Source organism: Cajanus cajan, chromosome 1 (genome assembly GCF_000230855.2).
Source record: "Cajanus cajan strain Asha chromosome 1, NIPB_CcT2T_4, whole genome shotgun sequence".
NCBI classification, from domain to species: domain Eukaryota; kingdom Viridiplantae; phylum Streptophyta; class Magnoliopsida; order Fabales; family Fabaceae; genus Cajanus; species Cajanus cajan.
The window spans coordinates 2,120,251-2,141,538 of record NC_138517.1 but is presented as its reverse complement, the minus strand read 5'-3'; the positions used below and the strand labels follow the sequence as shown (position 1 = coordinate 2,141,538).

Sequence of the window (21,288 nt, the reverse complement as noted above, 5' to 3'; positions counted from 1 at the left end):
CTTTTTGAGTCTCATTGCCACTTTCTCTATCTTATCATTCTTTCATCGGTTTAATTTTCTTTCTTTCTTAGATGTTACATTGTTTTCTATTATTAAGTTTCCGGTGAATATTTTTTTTATAGTGAATAATGGTTATGAATATTTTGTTTGTTAATTAATTTGATTATGGTGTTTTGGTTGTTGATTATTTTTAAATGTATTTTTTTAATAAAAATTATTATTTTATATTACAGATCGGTGCAAATTAAATATCATCCGTTGTCCTTTTCAAATTTGTATTTCAAATTAAGGTTAGTCACTTAATTTAAATTTAAATAATTTCTTTATTTCTTTATATTTTATAAGTTGTAATAAAAAATTATGAGTTGTATATTTGTGACACTGATTCTTTTATTATTTAGTAATGTATTTATCATATAATGATTTGTTGTGATTCTTATGCTAAATGACACATTTACTAGTAGCGAAAAATAACTAACTTAAGATCATGTATTTACAAATACTAGAATATGTACCATATCGCATATATATAAGGATGAAACGATTATTTCAATATGTACAATATACATGCATTAATCTTGTAGATGTAAATATACAACTAATTGTCAGTCAAACGACTTCAACATATGACCTCCATTGCAACACTCCACTCTTATCCCTACCCATATCATGTATGATCATTGCAATCTAAATCACATAAAAACACGCAAGGGTAAGCTAGGGGAAAAAAAAAAAGAAACAAGATATATATACACACACACTATAGGAACATCACATTATCATCTCATCTTTGACAACACAGCAACGAAGCATCACAATATACAACACAGATTAACATAATCTAACTCTGATTCAACACAACAATACATTTCATCACAGTTCAACACAACATATGAATAATGCAATCAACTCAACACATCAACTATATGCATCATCACACATTTCAACTCAACACAAGATGAGCAGTTTAAGTGGCTTAATCTTATCAAACTGACAACACAAGGTGATTCTTTTGGGCTTACTAGATCAACGACAAATTTGATATAAATCCACAACACAACAATTCAATTTCTCGAATGTCCCCACTTAAACAATAGAGTATAGTATTAATGTCAAGATAGAACAACTGGGTACGTGCCTATCACAACATTAGCTAGTTTAACCAAGTCTTCTATGAGATTAGTCCACCGACTGTTCTCCAAATACTATAACCTTCTGATACTCGATTAGGAATTAAGTTTCTAACTTCATACTTTACTCGATTGGTCACTTGTAATCAATATAACTCGACCTAACCCCTATACTATAGTCGTTTCATACACGTGTGTCTCGACCTTTCCCACACCAATAAAGTCCTAGAGGAGAAATAACACAACATCCACTTCAAGGGTCAACTTTTCAAGAAGGGTTTTCTACAAATTGGACTCTCAGAACACCACAACACAATATCCACACAATGAGATATGCAACTTTCAAAAATATATCCTCTAGTCTTAAGTGGTTATCACAACTTAACAACACAATAATTTTTTACTTATTCAACACAACAACGAAATCAACATACAACTCCACATCTCAAAATTCAATCATCACTACTCATATTCAACTTCTTACTCATTATATATCTCAATGACACATCAACATTATTCATATAGAATCTCAACACAGCTAGACAACTTCACAACATACTACTCGACTCAACTTTCAACTAGCAACTCACAACATAATTACCAACATACAACTTATCAACATTCAACACACATAAAATTCCTTATCATACAACAATATCTCTACAACTTATTCATCGTCATTTAACCATAAAACAAATCAAACAAGCTTTCAACGTACAACTCATTCATCAAGCAAACAATAAACTCAATTAGAAAATAAATTTATTTGACTAAGTCTCCATGCTTAACACAGAACTCACGCTCAGCCTCACCCTTCCAGAGGCACGTCTTAACTCTCACACTTAACCTCAACCTTCTAGAGGCAAATCTCAATTCTCACACTCAACGTGAAACTCACGTTCAACCTTAGTCTTCCAGAGGCACATCTTAGCTCTCTCGCTCAACGTGAAAGTCACACTTAGCCTCAACTTTCCAATAGCACTTCCAAACTCTTACGCTTAGGGTGAAAACTCACGCTCAACGTCCCAAACCCAGAAAAGCATACATGCAAATGAACAACCCAATCTCCAAATCCTCTCTGCCTATTCTATAATCAAGGCATGCAACCCTAAAATTTTCCTACTCTAATAATATATAACTCATAAATCACAAGAAAAGCAACATGCATCAACCACAACTCAAAGAAATCATCAAAATTTTAACCTCTCATCAAGAACATCAAAACCTAAATTTTCAACATGCAACCCCTTTGAATCCATCCCCATAGCTACAGATCTAAAAAATTCTATCAACATTAAAATTTTAATTCATTCAACAATCCAACGTTTCAATCAAAACCCAAGATTTCAGCTTCCCTTACCTCGAAACGAAGTGAAACTGAAAAACTCTGAGCTACTCTGAGGTAGAAGAAGAGAAGGAAAAGGAAATGGGCTTTGAGTTCCAACAATCCAAGTTTCGCACCTACTACACAAGATTCTTAACTCCTAATTGTTTTGAATCACCACCAGTTACAAAGTCTCAAGGAAGAAGAAAACATGGTCTCCAAGTATGAATCTTCCTTTAAGAATTTGTGAAGAAGAAGAAGAAGTATTTAGGTTAAATATCATATTTGTTACTCTATCAATATCTTCCAAGAATTGCTGGATTGACACAATTTGCTCTAAGTGTTGGTTTCTCATAGTAGTTTAGATCACATTAACTAGTACAAGAATCAGAAGAATACAACTCAAGTTGGAGTTACATCCTCGAAGGGATGAACGTTGTTGGTTAAAGCGTTGTGGTACATTAAATATTAATGATTATTTGTCATTGTCATCCCCTAGTAATAAGTAAGGGTGACCGATGAAATTGCACAAATTATTCTCTTTATTTCCAACTTCAAGTAGTGCATGTTGATATGCTATTTAGTTTTTCTTTGTCATCACTCTTCAACGCTCAATCAATTCTAATGCACCTAATTGACATTGTTGCAAAATACATGATAAATATTAACACACGAAGAAAATTTATAACAACGTATTTACTCTACAAGGAAAAATTCCCCAAAAAAGCTTACATAATTATGCTTACTAGGAGTCTTGAACCAAATTTGTATTAAGCAAAAATAACAACAATTGGAAGCAATATGCACACAAAGAGGCAAAGCGAAAGAAGCAATATATACACACAACCTATCTGATACACATTCGATTAAAAAAAATACCACAAGAAAAGCGAGGGAAGCAAAAGGATGAATAGAAAATGCCCTATGTTTATTGTGCATTTTGAAAAGCACAAAAAGTGTCTCCCTGTGTGTGTGTGTTTTTCTTTTTTGCTTCGTTTCCAACTAAGCGTCGGAAGCCAATGACGTTTTACTTGTCGTAGTGTCAGCCTGTTAAAAATAATTATTCTGATAAATAATTTTTTAAATTATATATTTTTGAATTTTTTTTATTTAATGCGGCCAAAAAAGCCAAAACCAGCTTGTCTTAACACTTAACAAAACAATATTATTAAATGCTTTCAAAAAAATCCAAGTTTGATAGAATAATTTTTAAGAGACCCAATATGGTCAACTAGCCTTCATGATAAAAATGAATCTTGCTAGTCAGTTTTTTTTTTTTTTAAAAAACATTAACATTGATTACCAATGTTCAAATCGCGTATTACAACTGACAAGGCCCTGTACAGTTTAAGTTTCGTTATAATGTTTGTGAAAACGGATGCTGAAAAAATAATTTTAAAATTCTTTGAAATATTAAAATTTTAAAATAGAGAAAATATAAAGCATTTTTTAAAAAAATTAATAGAAAACAAACTTCAAAGGTGAGTTTGGATAGAAAAAATGTAATCTTGCAAAAAAGGAACTCATTTCATTATCTGATTGCGAAATTATTTTTGCTCTTAAAATCTGGTTTAACTAGCAGCATAAAAGGAAAAGTAACACTCAGTTTTCGTTATGTATATCATAATTTATTACAAACTTACATTTCAGATTAAAACTTGTAACCACAATCACTTCACTTCAAAATCGCTTTTAACCAATACCAATTTTACTAAATATAAATGTTGCGGCAACACTACTTTTATCAACCGAGAATTTTAGTCGAACATTCACTGTTACTGAAATCGATGTGTTTCACTAGGAATGTAGTTATATTTCATGCTAAGCAAACATATTAAATCAGCTAAAATCAAAACACATACCAAACTTGAAGGAAATCAGTTTACACTTTTAAGGAACGTAACAAAGGGGACTTCAGTAATCCCAATTTCTTAAGATACATATTCAACAAAGTTGCAAACTGAGGCTTTACCTCGTCACCCCCTAGAAATGATTATTTTCCTTCAAAATTTTCTTTTTGCCAAACCAACTTTAATTATTTAATGAAGGAAGCAAATATTATTTGTTACATTTTCAATCGTGGATCATCCAACATGCTGAACACTTGACTTTCTCATAGACGAGACTTTGACTTTGGAGTAGATGAAGCAGGTGCACTCTGCAACCAATGCAAAATACAAAGTTAGCACTTGATCTTGGTAATCAATGCAATGTATGAGCGCTTAGAGATAGTTCACAATAAGAAAGACAATCATATTCCTTTCGCTCCTTTAAGGTTTCTAGTCCATTAAAACATAATACGCTAATGAATTATAGACATAACACAATCGGGTTTTACTGCAAGTGCAAATGAATACATTTTTGAGAAGAAAAAAAAAGTTATGCATTGGAAATATAAAACAATTTTACACTGTCATTCAATCATAAACCATCATGTATGAAAAGTTTGTTGATTTTTTTATACCTCTCTTAAAAATCATACTAATAATAATTTTTGATTGATTGACAGTATAAGTTTTTATGATGATTGTGTATCACCATTAAACCCTAAATTTTACTCAAATCAAATATATGCCAACATCAAGACAAAATATAAGGACAACCTTCTCCAAGAGTTTGTGATACAAAAAAGAGACTTCTCATTTCCCTTTTATGATTCTCCAAATTCATACAAAGATTCCCAACAAAAAAATGTTTTATCTGTTTAGATAACCAAGTTTCCCACGCATCACACTATCTCTAAAAGGGAAATTTCATATGCCAAGAATTAAGAAGTATGTGCCTCATAGTGATGGGTATATCATATTTCTATCAGCATATATAATCAGTTCCCAACTAAGAAAACTTAATTTCATGAAATTTTGAGTAATTAACAAAAAACATGCATCTTACCAAAGGAATGCCTTTGATCGCTCTTTCTTCCAAATACCTTGAGGGCTTATAGAAGTTACCATATAATTGTGCCCATTTTTTTAGGCTGGTATATACATGATTAGCCCCAACCAAATCTGCCCAGCAAACAATGCCACCCCTGCCATGAAAAGTGATTGCAATGAGACACAAGTTAAACATCCAGACTGACTGATAAAGCACAAAACACAAGGGCTGGATGAAAGAAGTAAAGGGGGCACAAGGACATTATCAATTATACTTTCTGCAGATAAAGAGATTACTAATTACACAGTTCATCACATCTTGATTAAACAAAGAATTACATCTTGCAACCTGGACATGAGTGCAGGTTATAAGGAGTTCAAACAGTTTGCAAACTGTTATATATTCATTTAAAGGAGTCTTAACTCTTGATAAGAAAAAAAAAGGAGTCTTAACTCTTGATAAGAAAAAAAAGGAGTCTTAACACACTCTCTCATTGGTTAAAATTCATTTTTGTGTTGTTCAATAAATTTCAACCATTCAAAAGAAGTGTGTTCAAAAGAACATCAGAGAATGTATTCCTAACATTTCTTATTTATTTATTTATGTAACAATCAAGTGATTTCTTTATAATGCCCTTTCTTAGTGATTCATGCTCTTCATTTCTCCTTGTTTGATGCATAATAAGCACAAAAGGAGTTAGCAAATAAACTCAACAGATTCTGTGTTTTTGTTTTTCCTGATAAAGTTACCCTGTGCTGCAAATCATTCAATTAGCCAGCAGCACCTTTTGGCTTTCTCTAACACATCTCATTTTTTTGTTTTTCATTTTTGTTGCTCCTTATGGTTATTGCTTTTTATTTCCTCACTGCACACTGCATATTATTTTCAAATATTCTACTCGGCTTTATCTCCTCGGTACCCTTTCTTAGACTTGGTCAATTTAAAAGAGTGAAGAAAAAAGGAAATCCAACCGGTAATTCGGGAAGCTCATTCCAAGAACAGATGCAACGTCAAGGTCTGATGCTCGAATAACAATTCCTTCGTCTAAGACACGGCACGCCTCATTCACTACTGGGAACAGTACCATTTCCACGATCTCTTGGTCAGTAACAGATATAGGCTACAAAGAAAACAAATACTATTAGATTTCCTTCACTTCACCCAATGACAGGCAAATGTCTATTTTCCATCTAGTGAGAGAGGAAACATAGATTAAGCCAATACTTGAAAAGCAATAATGTCAATTTCAACACAACGTTAATATAAATGGGAGTCTTTATATGACACTGCCAAAGCCAAATAAAACAACCTTTCCATTGGGCATAATATTGCAAAGTCTTCTAGACTCCTCGACTATTGGCAGTATTGAAGGATCAGGTTTTGGCTTGCTACCCTTTTCATAAATGTAGTACCCTTTCCCATTGTTTTTACCTGGTAGGACACAGATGGTCAAGGTCAGAAATCATTGATTATATTAACACAATGTTATTTATACAGAAAAAGTAGGAATTATTAAAAAGGGCATTGATCCACTATTACCATTTCGCCCAGTTTTGATTAGAAGATCAAGCAGTGGAGATTTAAATATGCGATCAGAAAATGAACCAGAAAATTCTTTTGCAACAGCAACGGCAACTCCATAGCCAGCCAAGTCTTGAAGCCTGCAAGTCACAGAAACATCAATTTCACACTACAGAACAATAGTGCAAGACTTAATGCTTGATTCCTCAAATACCCAATAAACCATTAACTTTTTCTTTTTGCCAATCCTTAATTTTAGCATACTGTTGGTGACTAGAGACTTTAAAATGTGTTTCAAAATGCCAAATTGACTTGAAACAGTTTCAACAACATAGGATTGAACTAGAAAGTAGAAACTTCAAGATAGTGAAATAGCATCATTAGCATATGCATAGTCTTAATTTGTAAATGCATGCATTGGGGATGCTAAGAGGGTTAACATTGATTAACAAATCAATGGAAGTGTAGACATATTACTTGGAAGATACAAAAACCCTAAAAGAAGAGAATTACTGGAAAGGACCCATGGGAAGGCCGAAATTGCTTATCAATCTGTCGATTCTGTAAACATCCACGCCCAAGTTGACCAATAAATGGGCACCTTGTGAATATGGGAAGAATGTTCTGTTCACTGCAAAGCCAGTGCAGTTACCCACCACAACAGGAGCCTTCTTTATGATTTTACCAACGTTTATCAGATCAAGAATCACTTGTGCAGAAGTTTTCTCAGTTCGTATAATCTCCAAAAGAGGCATAATGTGGGCAGGACTGCATATCAAAAAATGAATTCAGAAAGCATCCATAAAACATTTCCAAACAATTATTTAAAACAAGATTTTAGTACAACAGAGAGATGTAATTTCAATATCTATGCATTGAGACATTAACTACCGGAATTCAGAATCTTCTGTAGCATAGGCCATAGGGTAAGTGAATAGTATATAAGTTACATTCATTTAGAGTACATGGCAATTGTAAGCATATGTTTGAGGTAATAAATGTGGCCATATTAATAACAATTGTAGCCTTTTGCCAAAGATCAAGAGTGGGATCTCTAGAATTTATAAGTGGCTTCATATAGACAGCTTATAGTTAAACAAAACTTTGAGCTGAAAAGTTTTGCAGTATCAAAATTCAAAAACATTTTTAAAATCAGCCAGCAACATTGTGCTCCCATGTTGCTTTCATTAAGAGGACTAATTAAAGCTTCGACATCCCTTATATGAAATAATACTCCTAAAAAATTTGGGGGTGATTCTGCTGATGGATCAAACTAGTATATCTTGGATGAATCTAAAGGAATAACCTGCTGCCAGAGATTAAACATGCTCCCCAGTCCCCCACCCACACCCCGAAAAAAAATAGCCCAGCATTTTCAACAAGTGTTATTCATAAAAAATAAAAATAAATAAATAAAAACTCTCAAGCTCAATCATATTTTGTTCTTCTAAATGTTCCACATAGAAGATCGAGACAATATTCACATTACATCAATTCCCCTGCTTAGTGGAATAGATGCAAAGGGGGCATAAATTATAAATCAAGTACAGTTAACTTCTCTCAACATATCAAAACGAAGAAAAATACAAAGAAATTTTAACATGGTATTTGTTCCTATTATCAGAAAAATTCTCCCTCCTAAACTTAAAACACTGATTTAGAAAATAAGGAAGTACTTTTCACTTTAAAAAATGAAGACAACAAGAAAAGTGAGTTCTATAACCTGAAAAAATGAGCACCCACAATACGATCTTGAGAGCTGGTCTTTTTACCAACAACATTAAGGTCAATAGTTGATGTGTTTGATGCTAAAATACAGTGTGGAGGACAGATCTTCTCAAGATCACTAAATATAGTTTGTTTGAGACTGACATTTTCAATTACAGCCTGTATATAGAGAAAATTAACACTAGTTAAATTTGAACAGACAACAGTATCAGCAAAGAAATGTTACAAATATCCTTTGTTTGATGTTTACATGTTTAATCAGTTTAAAAAGTATTCAATGCCATGAAACTGAGGAAATGAAATGAAGAATAAGCATTTATAAGAAAAACACTTCACCAAGTTCTTTAATGGATCCAAATTTCAAAATTCTAAACCACGTCAGCTATTTTCCAAGTAAAACAGAGGACTTCAGGCAACCAACCTCAATGACCAAGTCCACATCTTTAAACTCTGTGTAATCCAGAACGCCTTTAAGCAGTGACAGTGCAGCATCTGCCTTCTGTTTTGTCAACTTTCCTCTTCTTACTAAGCCACTAACATTTGCTGTCATGCAAAATGAAACAAATATACATTGAAAATTTGTTACAAAATTATCATATGTATCAAGGATGAGACTATTGAGAGTTGTTTACACTTTTCATAAAGGCCTTCTTCTGTTTGACTAAGAAGTTTATGAAGGAGAAATTCATCCTTCAGAAAACCATACCACCGAAGTTATAACTACTCCTTCAGGTGTGATGAAGAATAATAATTACAGCTAAGAACATTAAGCCATCATTATCATTTTAGTAGCAATTAGATAGACTAACCATTGTCCTGAAAATGTACTATTGATGATGTGCATATTAAACTAACCATTTGATAGCAGATGCATGTTAAAAATGTCCTCAAAATAATTCTGCTGAGCATGATATTTGTATATAAAAATCCCAGACTATGGAAGATACTACTCATAGAAACTAACAACAACTATTCACTAACATCGACCAACTAACAATTGGTCTTCCGCATCCAATTATTCCTACTTCACTTGCATAACTGGAATACTCACTTTCTATTGTCTTAATTCCCTTAAGAAGAAATTCAGAATTTATTTCCTTGAGTACAACACGAATGTTGCCTAGTATAAGAGCTGTAGCAATGCCAGAACCCATCAAACCTCCTCCAATGACTGCAGCTTTTTTCACATTTGTTGGCTTAAGGCCAATATCAGTTACACCTGGCACCTGCCAAAAGTCAGAAGTCAGTGAATGGTGAATACATTAAATAAACCCGAGTAAACTCTCAGTTGTTGTTTTCTCAAGTTTAGCAAACAAAAGATGAGAAATTCACATTAAAATCAAAACCAACAAGTTCAAATTTAGCCTTATACCTTTGATATTGCCCGCTGAGCAAAGAAGACATTAATTAAACCTTTTGAGGTGTCAGACATGACTAATTGCTTGAATACTTCTGCCTCCTGCAATTAGATTTAGTTTTTAGCTGTGAATATGCTAAAATTGCTAGACCTAAAAAATAAATTTATCTCAGACTTAAAATTAATATGACAAGAAACTGAGTGAATAAAAAATTGGAAGGAACAAAGCACATGTTTCCATCTGAACAAAGATTATCATTGAAGTAATAATACCTTTAGAACACCACTATAGCCCCCATGGACAATTCCATGTTCAATCACATCTATGCAAGCCTGCTGCTGAGGCAAATGTGGAGCAGTCTTCTTGACTTGTTGCCTGGCAGTACTCAACACCTCACGCGCTTCAGACAGGGAACCAATTTTGTCTGTCTTGTGAAGCGAACGAATCCAAGGTTTGCGCCTCTCTCCAATTTCAAGTGCCCACAACCTAGATACCTTTAGTAACTCCTCAGAAGACACAATTGCATCAATAAGTCCTAATTTCCTCCCTTCATCTGATGTGATCGGTTTAGATGTCTGCAAGAAATGCAATATCAAATTTATCATTTCTTTTCTTTTCTTTTCTTTTTTCGCAGCATAGAGCTTTTTAAAGAGTATACAGATAAAATTATATGCACGAAGTTGATAACTTTCAGGTGGGTGGGGGGGATTATTTTTATTAGAACGAAGTCCACAAAAAAAGGTATGTAGTAATGAAGACTCCAAATACCACAAACATAAGTTCGTTCCTTTCTAATTCTTCTCCCAAAGTCTATATTCATCAAATTTAGGGAGTACAATTATTTTTTACACTTTGCTAACAAAGTAAGATCTCCAGTTTCCCCACTTTCTTCTATTCCTTTTCTTTTTACATTCTCATTACTAAATAAGTATTTGGGCTCATCTACTGTGGTAAAAAAAACAGTAGAAACACAAACAATTGAAAATGAATGGCCAACGTCTTACCAGCATCATTTCAACAGCTTTAGACAGCCCAAGAAGCCTTGGAAGACGTTGTGTTCCTTAAAAGTTACAAATTTTGTTAACATTTCAGTAAGTGCTACTAAGTGATGAAAAGGTCCTTACTCCTGATCCAGATTATTGAAAACATGCGCATGCAAATGTTGATTACCTCCAAATCCGGGAATAATACCAAGAGACAGCTCTGGCAGACCCAGTTGAGTTCTCGGAACCGCAATACGTGCATGGCATCCCTAGACAACAAGAAGGTGTTACATTCCATACACTAATGAAGACTCCTGGGCAAAAACTTCTTATTTAAACGAATAGCATGGCTTCTCAATGACAAAAACTAACCATGGCCAGTTCTAAGCCACCGCCAAGAGCAAGCCCCTCCACAGCCGCAACAACTGGCTTCTTCGAATCTGTACTTATCAATAATCTTAATTAACCATACTGCAAAAGTCACACTTACAGAAACATCAAGGCAACGCCTCCTCTAAGGTAAGATTCAACAAAAAGAATAGTCACAACCTTCTATTGAATTGACAACTAGTTCCACCGACACATCAGGCACAAGCGAGACATCCCCTGTCAAGAAAAACATCAAATACAGCACATTCAAAGGTCAAAACTCAACCATAATTTTACTAAATTTTGCATCCATGTATCCAACCCAATTTTACTAAACGAATATGCAAGCCAATCATAGTTTACCAGTTTGGTGAACCTTCTTCATAACACTGATATCAAAGCCACCAGAAAATCTCCCACCTTTGCCTGAAATTGAGGGGGAAACAATTAAATTGTCAACATCACCAAAAAAAAAAAAAAAAACATCACATATGTGCAATCCAAACAAACGTTACCAGTCAAAACTATAGCTTTCACATCGTTCCTCCTAGCTGCCTCGTCAAATCTGTCTTTCAACCCCTTGATAACTAATCAAACAACCACCAAAAAAAAGAGTAAAATATCAGACATAATAATTAAGAAATAAAAGAAAAAGTAGAATTCAGGAAGAATGAAGATTTGGTGAATTAAGCTTACTTGGAATAGCCAAAGCATTCACGGGTGGGTTGCACATAGTGATGACAGCAACCCCATCACTTCCAACCTCAAAATCAACCTTAGCCAACGCCATCTCCGAGAGAAACAAGACCCAAGTTCCCTCCTTTATGAATCAAGTTTGATTTTTTCGCGTCAATCTGAGATGGGTTTAAGAGGACAAGTCGAATGCCTTTAATGAAACGTGGCAATCAACTACCCTTCATCATTTCGTGGGCACTTCGCGAGTGACTCTCGTGTGGAAGTGGGAACAGTAACATGCTCTTCACCGAATCACACATTTTTAATCCTTTTTTCATGCATTAAAAAATATATATGTTCTTTTATCATATTATTATGGATCACTAAACAATTTTAATAAAATTATAATATATATATATATATATATATATATATATTATTTTCAATCTGTATAAACCAAAGACCTTAAACTGTTGTCCTCTTGGGATAGAAGAAGTACAATAATTTCTTGTTAAAATAAATATTTAAATATATGATTATAAAAATTAATAAATAGTAATGAGAGTGTAGATTTATTAATTGTTTTAGTTTGACAAATAATTTTGACTTTCAAATTTTGAAAACTCAAATATATTATAATATGTCTAATATTTCACAGATGAGTATATTTGATAAGGATAAAGATAAGAAAGAGTATAAAATATAAGAATGAGAATGAGGACTATAAAATATTAAAACATGTACACATGTCATCTTGTTGTCATCTCTATTCTCATAAAAAAAAAAGTTACTAAACTCACTTAGACAAGATAAAAATTTATATTTAATATATAAGAGTTGATAAATATTTATTATGTAACTAAAATTTATAATAAATTATATATAAATAAATATTATATTTAAATAAATAAAATATATTTAAATTTTGAATAAATAAATATTATTTTAAAAATATTAAATTTTATTTTATAAATAATTATAATAAATAAAAACTAAATTATATAAAACAATTATTAAAAATTCTTTGAAAAAAAACTTTTAAAAATATTTTCTTACACGGTAAAGATTTATGTTTAATATATAAGAGATGAGTCAAATAAAATTGTACACAATAAAGATTAAAGAATGTATATAATTTGTATAAAAAAGTTATATCAGTTAATTTTATATTATTAATATAAAAAATCGATATCTGCATAATATGTCAACGAAGATTTTAATTTATAAAATAATAATAATAATAATAATAATAATAATAATAATAATAATACTTAACTACATATTAGTTCACACTAAGTGGGATTGGAGAATACAATAATCTGGTACTGTTGACTCAACAACCATATACATGTGTCTCACGTGGAAAAGACGCACCACAATCGCACGCAGGCAGCACCACGGTAAGTTCGTGGAACCGCAAAAGATGCTTTTAATATTGTGATCCAACTTTTTTAATTTCCACTTTTAAACAAATCCCTCTAACTTTCCCTCTTAATTCTTAAATTCATATTCATTTTCCTACTTTTAATTATTCAAATCTCTCATCCGACTACTAAGTTAATCCTAGTAATTAGAGTTATTAGCCCAGTTCATGTGAGCCAGCCCACCTTGACCAATTTTAAAAACGAATCAATCCAACCCGGCCCACTTTTGATTTGTTCAAATAAATTTGGCCCGGCCCAGCCCACCACGGGTTGTGGATTATACGGGCCAGCCCACCAGCCCACCAAAAATAAAAAAAATAAAAATATCAATAAAATTCAAATTTTTAAATTAATTATAAATTAACATAATAATCATAAAATTAGCTTTATTAATAGTCATAAGTCATAACTCATCATACAAAATTAAATATAAATTATAATAAAAGTTTGAAATAAAAATTTTCAATATCCCATCATACAAAATTAACTACAAATCATACTTAAATTTTTATTGCAAAAAAAAAAAAAATTGGTGGGTTGGTGGGCTACCCGGCCCACCACGAGTTCAGCCCAGGTGGGTTGGGTCAAAGTAAGCCGGGTTGAAATATATCCACCTACTATAAAACTTTAATTTTTTGACCCGGCCCGACCCGTTTTCAAGGTGGACCGGGTTGGCCCATGGGTCCCGGCCCACTTTGACGGCTCTAGTGGTTACACATTATGTAAGTTTGAATATTCATTAATATAATTAATTTTAAATGAATGTTAATACATAGAATTAATTTTCTGGAAAGTGACTTAAAAGTAATATTACTTTTTTAGTAATAAAAAATATAGACTTAATTTTCATATTTAATGTTAATTAAAAATTTATTATCAAAATTAATTTTAAATATGTAATTATAAATATATGTAAATAAAACTTTAAATTAATTTTATTTGATGAAGAAGTTATTAATAGTTATTTTTAATTAAAAATAAATTTTTACATTTCAAAATTAATTTTACTAATAGTCAAACATCTTAAAAATATAATTTTGATCATTTAAGACACAATAAAATTGGTTCAAAACATGTGTTAACGTGAAAGTGAAGGCAAATATATCCTATAACTCTTGTTTCTGGACATTTCTTTATTAACAAAAAAAATTCACATTAAATACATTTCTCCCAACTCACTTCTATTCTCTTCTATTTGTTTCGTCATTCATCCAAGAAAGAAGTGGATGTAAAGATTATGAGAAACCTTAAGCAAATTGATGAAAATGGAAACATTTTCAATGCCAATACAAAATCATTATCAAATATTTGTAGATATCGGGCAAATGAAAACTGTTGTACTCTTTATAGTGCCTAAATTTACATTCATGTCTCATGGGATTATGATTTGTCTTCAAAGTAACAATTCAAAGTCCATAAAATTAGTTTGGTGGAGAGCTCTTAAGATAATTTTGTTAATCTTGCGATGTAATTTTCACCTATCATGGAAATAAAGTTACCATAGGGAGAGTTGTGAGATATTGAAAAGGTAATTTTGTTACCGGCTTTTCAGTGTCTTAGTCTCATCTTATGAGAGAATTATAGACTATTAAGATCGAAATAGAAATAATCATATTAATAGAATTTCAAAATTTGGTCATCGAAAGTAATTATTATGTAATAGTGGGGTTAAACAAAGTGAATATTCAATTCTTCAAATTGCTAACAAGATCAAATATATTTACTAAAATTATGTGTTTAAAAAATTTTATATTAAAAATGGTTGATATGGAATCAGATGTGAAATATTCACATATTTATAAACAAATAAAGTAACTGAAACAATGACAAATTTTAATTTCGATATTTAGAATAAAACTTTAAATTAATTTTATTTGATGAAGAAGTTATTAATAGTTATTTTTAATTAAAAATAAATTTTTACATTTCAAAATTAATTTTACTAATAGTCAAACATCTTAAAAATATAATTTTGATCATTTAAGACACAATAAAATTGGTTCAAAACATGTGTTAACGTGAAAGTGAAGGCAAATATATCCTATAACTCTTGTTTCTGGACATTTCTTTATTAACAAAAAAAATTCACATTAAATACATTTCTCCCAACTCACTTCTATTCTCTTCTATTTGTTTCGTCATTCATCCAAGAAAGAAGTGGATGTAAAGATTATGAGAAACCTTAAGCAAATTGATGAAAATGGAAACATTTTCAATGCCAATACAAAATCATTATCAAATATTTGTAGATATCGGGCAAATGAAAACTGTTGTACTCTTTATAGTGCCTAAATTTACATTCATGTCTCATGGGATTATGATTTGTCTTCAAAGTAACAATTCAAAGTCCATAAAATTAGTTTGGTGGAGAGCTCTTAAGATAATTTTGTTAATCTTGCGATGTAATTTTCACCTATCATGGAAATAAAGTTACCATAGGGAGAGTTGTGAGATATTGAAAAGGTAATTTTGTTACCGGCTTTTCAGTGTCTTAGTCTCATCTTATGAGAGAATTATAGACTATTAAGATCGAAATAGAAATAATCATATTAATAGAATTTCAAAATTTGGTCATCGAAAGTAATTATTATGTAATAGTGGGGTTAAACAAAGTGAATATTCAATTCTTCAAATTGCTAACAAGATCAAATATATTTACTAAAATTATGTGTTTAAAAAATTTTATATTAAAAATGGTTGATATGGAATCAGATGTGAAATATTCACATATTTATAAACAAATAAAGTAACTGAAACAATGACAAATTTTAATTTCGATATTTAGGATAATTTTTAGATCTTTGAATGTCTCTCTCATGAGATTATATTTTCTTTATTTGTTGATTCTACAACAATATTTTTTATCATGATTTTTAATTTTAGTTTTTAATCCTATTTACTTAAAAAAAATGTGTTTAGGAAATTAATTTGGTATTAGTCTTGTTAAATATAGTTTGAGTTTCTCTCTTGTATTAGTTGTTAAGTTTTTTAGATTTCTTCCCTATTCACATTAATCATTTGGACACGAATGAATCTAGAATAATATATTACGTTGATGACATATGTTATCCTACTTTCTCATCACTTTAATTCTTTTGTACACGGATGAATCTAGAACAATATATTATCATTGATGACATATGTTATCGTACTTTCTTATCACTTTGTACATTTTATATTGTATTAAAATACTTATAATATTTTATTATTATTGTTAGTTAAATAGCCTATTATTTGGCACAAAAAATATAATTAAGAACTTTAATCATAACTTATAACTTAATTTTCATTAGAATATATATAAAATAAAATAAAAATTGAGAGTTTCGAAAAAAGGAAGGTAAGAGACATGAAGCTAACGCTGACGCTTCACCAATTTTAACTGTAAAATGTGAATAAATGACAAACTATTTTATTGATAGTAAAATAAAGTTATAATGAATTTAGTTTTTATATAAACCATTATAATGTCATTATAATTTTTATACATAAAAAAAAAATCTTTATGCTCTAATGATTATTGATTCCCATATCAACTTACTTTTATCTTATCTTTATAATTCGTCCAATTATTTATATAAATAATAATAATTTTAAGCACGTAAGAGCACCTCCAATGGGAGGTGCTTAGTGTGTTGCTTATTCTTAAGCAACGGTCATTATTAAAAATTCTCATTAGAGTCATTCTACATGGCACTTGGGTTGTTTAACAAATTTTCTGTGTTGCTTTTACAAGGTCTGTTGCTTAGCATTGAGGAGAGAAATTTGATTGGCTAAACAGAATCTACGTGGAATATGGGTCAGATTTAAGAAAATAAAAAAATTGAAAAAGACGTGTTCACCTCATCTCATCTTCTAGCGTGTTTGAGTTGGAGTCTGGACGTGAAATATTTTCTCAAATAAAATAGTCTTTTAATTTTTTATTATAGAATATACTAAGCTAATTTTTATTATTATTATAATTTTTTTATTATATAATTTCTTTTATTTGTTATTCATATTTATATAGTATTTATAATAATTAATTTTTTTAAAATTTATAATAAAGTGTAGTGTGAGGTGTCAAAAAATGTAGTATGAGTTGTAAAAAAGTAGGGGTGCTTATAAGCAATTTCTATTGGAGCAAAACTTGTAAAAATATAATATGAGTTGCTTAAGAGTGATGTGGCATAGTGAGACCCATTTAGAGATGCTCTAACACGAATGTTACTGTTACATACTTGTTACAAGGAATACACATTTATTTCCACGTGTGGAGAAAAAAAAAACTACAGAAATGTCAATAAAATATTCCCTTTATATATAATAAATATAATACATACTATAAAATACGAGGAAAATCCCTTCAAAAAAAAATTACGAGGAAAATCTCTCTATTTAAAAGTAAAAATTTTAAAATAAAATAGTAAGATAATGAGTAGTTACTTGAGTAATAAGAAATTTGAAAATTGAAGGAAAAAAAAAAGGAGAGAGAATAAATAAATCAATCCCAATAAATTAAACATAAATCTCTTTATCTTGGGTGGATGTATTTTAAGAGTTTTTCTTTAATAAGAAGGTTTGTAAAAAAAATTAAAAATTCTTATTTAATTTAATTTTTATTTATCATAATTTTATGAATTAAATAATAATATTTAAACATAAATTATTAAAATAAAGATAATGTTTTTTGTTACAATAAAAATTAGTTATTATAAATATAAAATATAATTTACATATTTAAAAATATCTATATATATAATTTTAAGTATAATTTATATATTTAAAATAATATTTACTTATATACACAACTAATTACCAAAATTAGTTATATATAATAAACATATTTGTATATTACACATGTTAAAATATTAGTAATAGAAGATGATGAAAAAAAAATGATTTAAAAATAATTACAAAGATAAATTAGTCCAAAATTTGTTTACACCTAAATGAGATATTTCCTTTATTAATTGTGTAGAATATTTTATTAATAAAAAATATTTGAATTTATCATTTATCTAATTCAAATAAAAATACTATTATGATAGAAATCTTAAAACAAAATAAAATAAAATAAAGATTAAATAATAAAGGAATTTAACAATTTAAAAATTTAAGTAATTAGTAATAATTAACTTATTTAAGTGATTACACGGATAGTTAATTTTTCATATTATTTTTTATTATTTAAAAATAAAATAATCTAAAAAGTATGAAAATGATAAAACGATTATATAGTCATGTACCTTTATACATAGATACAGATGAATGATATTTGCGATCATAAAAATAAATAAATAAATAAATAGTTCGATGATTTCAATTTTATCTAAAAAATAAAAACAGTAAATAAAAAGAATCGCTAGAAGGAGGGCTTGAACCTCCGACCTTGTGGTTAACAGCTACACGCTCTAACCAACTGAGCTATTCCAGCATTTTACCAGATTTTTAAAAAGTTTTGTATCAATTTTATATATTAAATGCACACTCCTATCTCATGAGAGATTCTTTTAAGGACCATTTTCATAAGAAACATTTTTTAGTTTTATTTTTAATTTATCATATTTATTTATTAATTAAATGTTAATATTTTTAAAATAAATTATTAATAAATAGAAATAATATTTTGTTATAATATAAATCATTTATCTTAAATTTAAAATATATTTTATATTGTTAAAAACTTAAAATTGTCTATTCATATAAATTATTAAAATAATTGATATAATCGATATTTATTTATAATTTATCACATATAATAAATATTTAGTCCGTACAATTCAAAGGTTGAAATATTAGTATTTTGTATTATTAAAGAAAAAAGAGTCATTTTGTGTTTCTTTATATTTATTTAAAAAAATAAAAAATAAAAAATAATGAAATGAGTTGTTATTAAAATATAATGATAGTTATTAAAAAAATCTTGATTTTTATATTTAACTTTTCTTGATAACTAAAGCGTATAATAATACAATAAATATAGTGGTCAAAGATGATTATTAAAAAGAGATTCCCTTTAGTATATATTGTATTTTAGTTTATGTAATATATATGTAATTTGATTTTTTTATTAATTTTATTTATTTATATAAATAAATATTATCTTTGAATATATAAATTATATTTAAAATATAAAAAAAATTCTAAAAAATTGATCATCTAGAAAAAAAAAATTCTAAAAGCATTTTTACAAAAAATAGTGGTTAGAATTTTATATATAAGAATTGATTATAGGCCAAATATGAAAACTTCATTTTCTCAACTTCACTTTTTTTTAGAAATTAAGTTTATTTTTTTTATCAAATAATTTATTTTGTTGGTTAAACTTAATGCTACGACAACAAGTCTTTTTCTCTCTTTACTTGGATCGATAACTCGTGTGTTACACACTAACCTTTTAATCATGATGTTATTAATAGATTTTATATATAGAGAGAGTGAGAAGGAATCCGTTTACTCTATGAGCAAGTCTACTTATATTTACTTCGTTCAATAACTTATGTTTAACATCAAATTTTAACTTGAGTAAACGACTCCCTCCTCATATATATATATATATATATATATATGGAGCATATCAAGTGAGAGGGAATTTATTATGAGAGATGAGAGGGTTTTAGATTAATTTCCTCTCACTTGAGAGGGTACCTGTACAGTTATAATTATCATTTTATTTTATATTTTATATTTTTAATAATTTATATAAATAATATTTATGATATTTTATTTTTTTTAATTTTTAAAATATTTAGTCATTTTATTTTTATTTTATATATTCTAATTTTATTTGTAATAATATTATTATATATTTAAATAGTTTAATTTTAATAATTTTTTAAGTATATTTTTGTCTTTTCACTTAAAATATTTGAATTTCTATATTTTAATTTGAATTATTTTTTAAGTATACTTTTATCTTTTTGTCTTAAATTTTTGAATTTGTATATTGTAATTTTAATAATTTTTATTTTTATTATTTATTAATTCTTTTCTTTTTTAATATTTTATAACATTATTGAAATTTTATAATTTTAATCTCTATAATTTTATCTTACTTTTTATTTTATAAATATAATTTAGATTATTTATTTTATCTTACTCTTTCTCGGACACCACACCACCAAATCCATCTATGTAGAGAACCTCTCTTTGTGGTGTTAAATTTTTCCGATCTCCTCCTCCATTTATTTTAATTCCATTCTATACACATGAATTTGGAATAATATAGTATTGTGCATGACATATGTTATGTCACTTTCTTTTCACTTTTTTACATTTTTTGCTGTATTAAAAATAAAAAATGCTTATAATACTCTATTTGTATTAAAAATTAAAAATGCTTATAATACTCTATTATTATTGTTAGATACAGTAACACCTATTTTTAAAGTTCTAAATTTAATAATAAAATAATATTTTTTTTTAGATTATTAATACAATTATAAAATTAATTACATTTATCATGAAAACAAAAGAAAATTCTATAAATTAATGTACATATAGTTAGATTATGTATATCACATACTATTCTAAAATATTTATAATATCGTACCTGTTTGCAAATTATTCTTTTTACACTTCCATTGTACTAATTACATATTAGGTTGAAATAAATTTATTATGGGTTAACATGATTGGTTAGAGGTAGGTAGAAAATAATTATTATAGGGTCATCAATAATTGTGGGAATGTCTTGGTTTAGAAAAAATATAAAAGTTGATATTCCTACATCTTGAAAGGTAATTGAATTGATAACTGCATAACACTCCAATTCGTGTTAAAGAATACTGTAACGACCCGCCACGGTCTCTACACTTAGTGGAATCGCACTACAACTAGTTAACTAAGAGAATATTAAACTGGATAACACATACATACAGGCATAAATATAAAGATCGAAATAATTAAGTTTCTGTA

General features: G+C 28.9%; 1 protein-coding gene and 1 non-coding gene across 2 annotated transcripts; both read right to left on the bottom strand.

The window, feature by feature from the left end:
• Nucleotides 1-4,288: 4,288 nt before the first annotated feature.
• Nucleotides 4,289-12,267, bottom strand: AIM1 (Enoyl-CoA hydratase/isomerase family). The gene is made up of 18 exons (XM_020360750.3): nucleotides 11,987-12,267; nucleotides 11,806-11,877; nucleotides 11,654-11,716; nucleotides 11,471-11,527; nucleotides 11,294-11,361; nucleotides 11,109-11,190; nucleotides 10,943-10,998; nucleotides 10,211-10,513; nucleotides 9,953-10,039; nucleotides 9,632-9,806; nucleotides 9,002-9,123; nucleotides 8,576-8,739; nucleotides 7,366-7,620; nucleotides 6,871-6,992; nucleotides 6,641-6,762; nucleotides 6,303-6,451; nucleotides 5,347-5,485; nucleotides 4,289-4,612 (listed from the first exon to the last, which is right to left on the bottom strand). Exons 1-18 carry the CDS (start codon nucleotides 12,078-12,080, stop codon nucleotides 4,568-4,570), a joined length of 2,175 nt encoding a protein of 724 aa, XP_020216339.1. The 5' UTR covers nucleotides 12,081-12,267; the 3' UTR covers nucleotides 4,289-4,567.
• A 6,464-nt stretch (nucleotides 12,268-18,731) lies between these two features.
• TRNAN-GUU (transfer RNA asparagine (anticodon GUU)) lies at nucleotides 18,732-18,805 on the bottom strand. Its single transcript has one exon. It is a non-coding gene; the product is annotated as a tRNA-Asn (tRNA).
• Nucleotides 18,806-21,288: the final 2,483 nt, after the last annotated feature.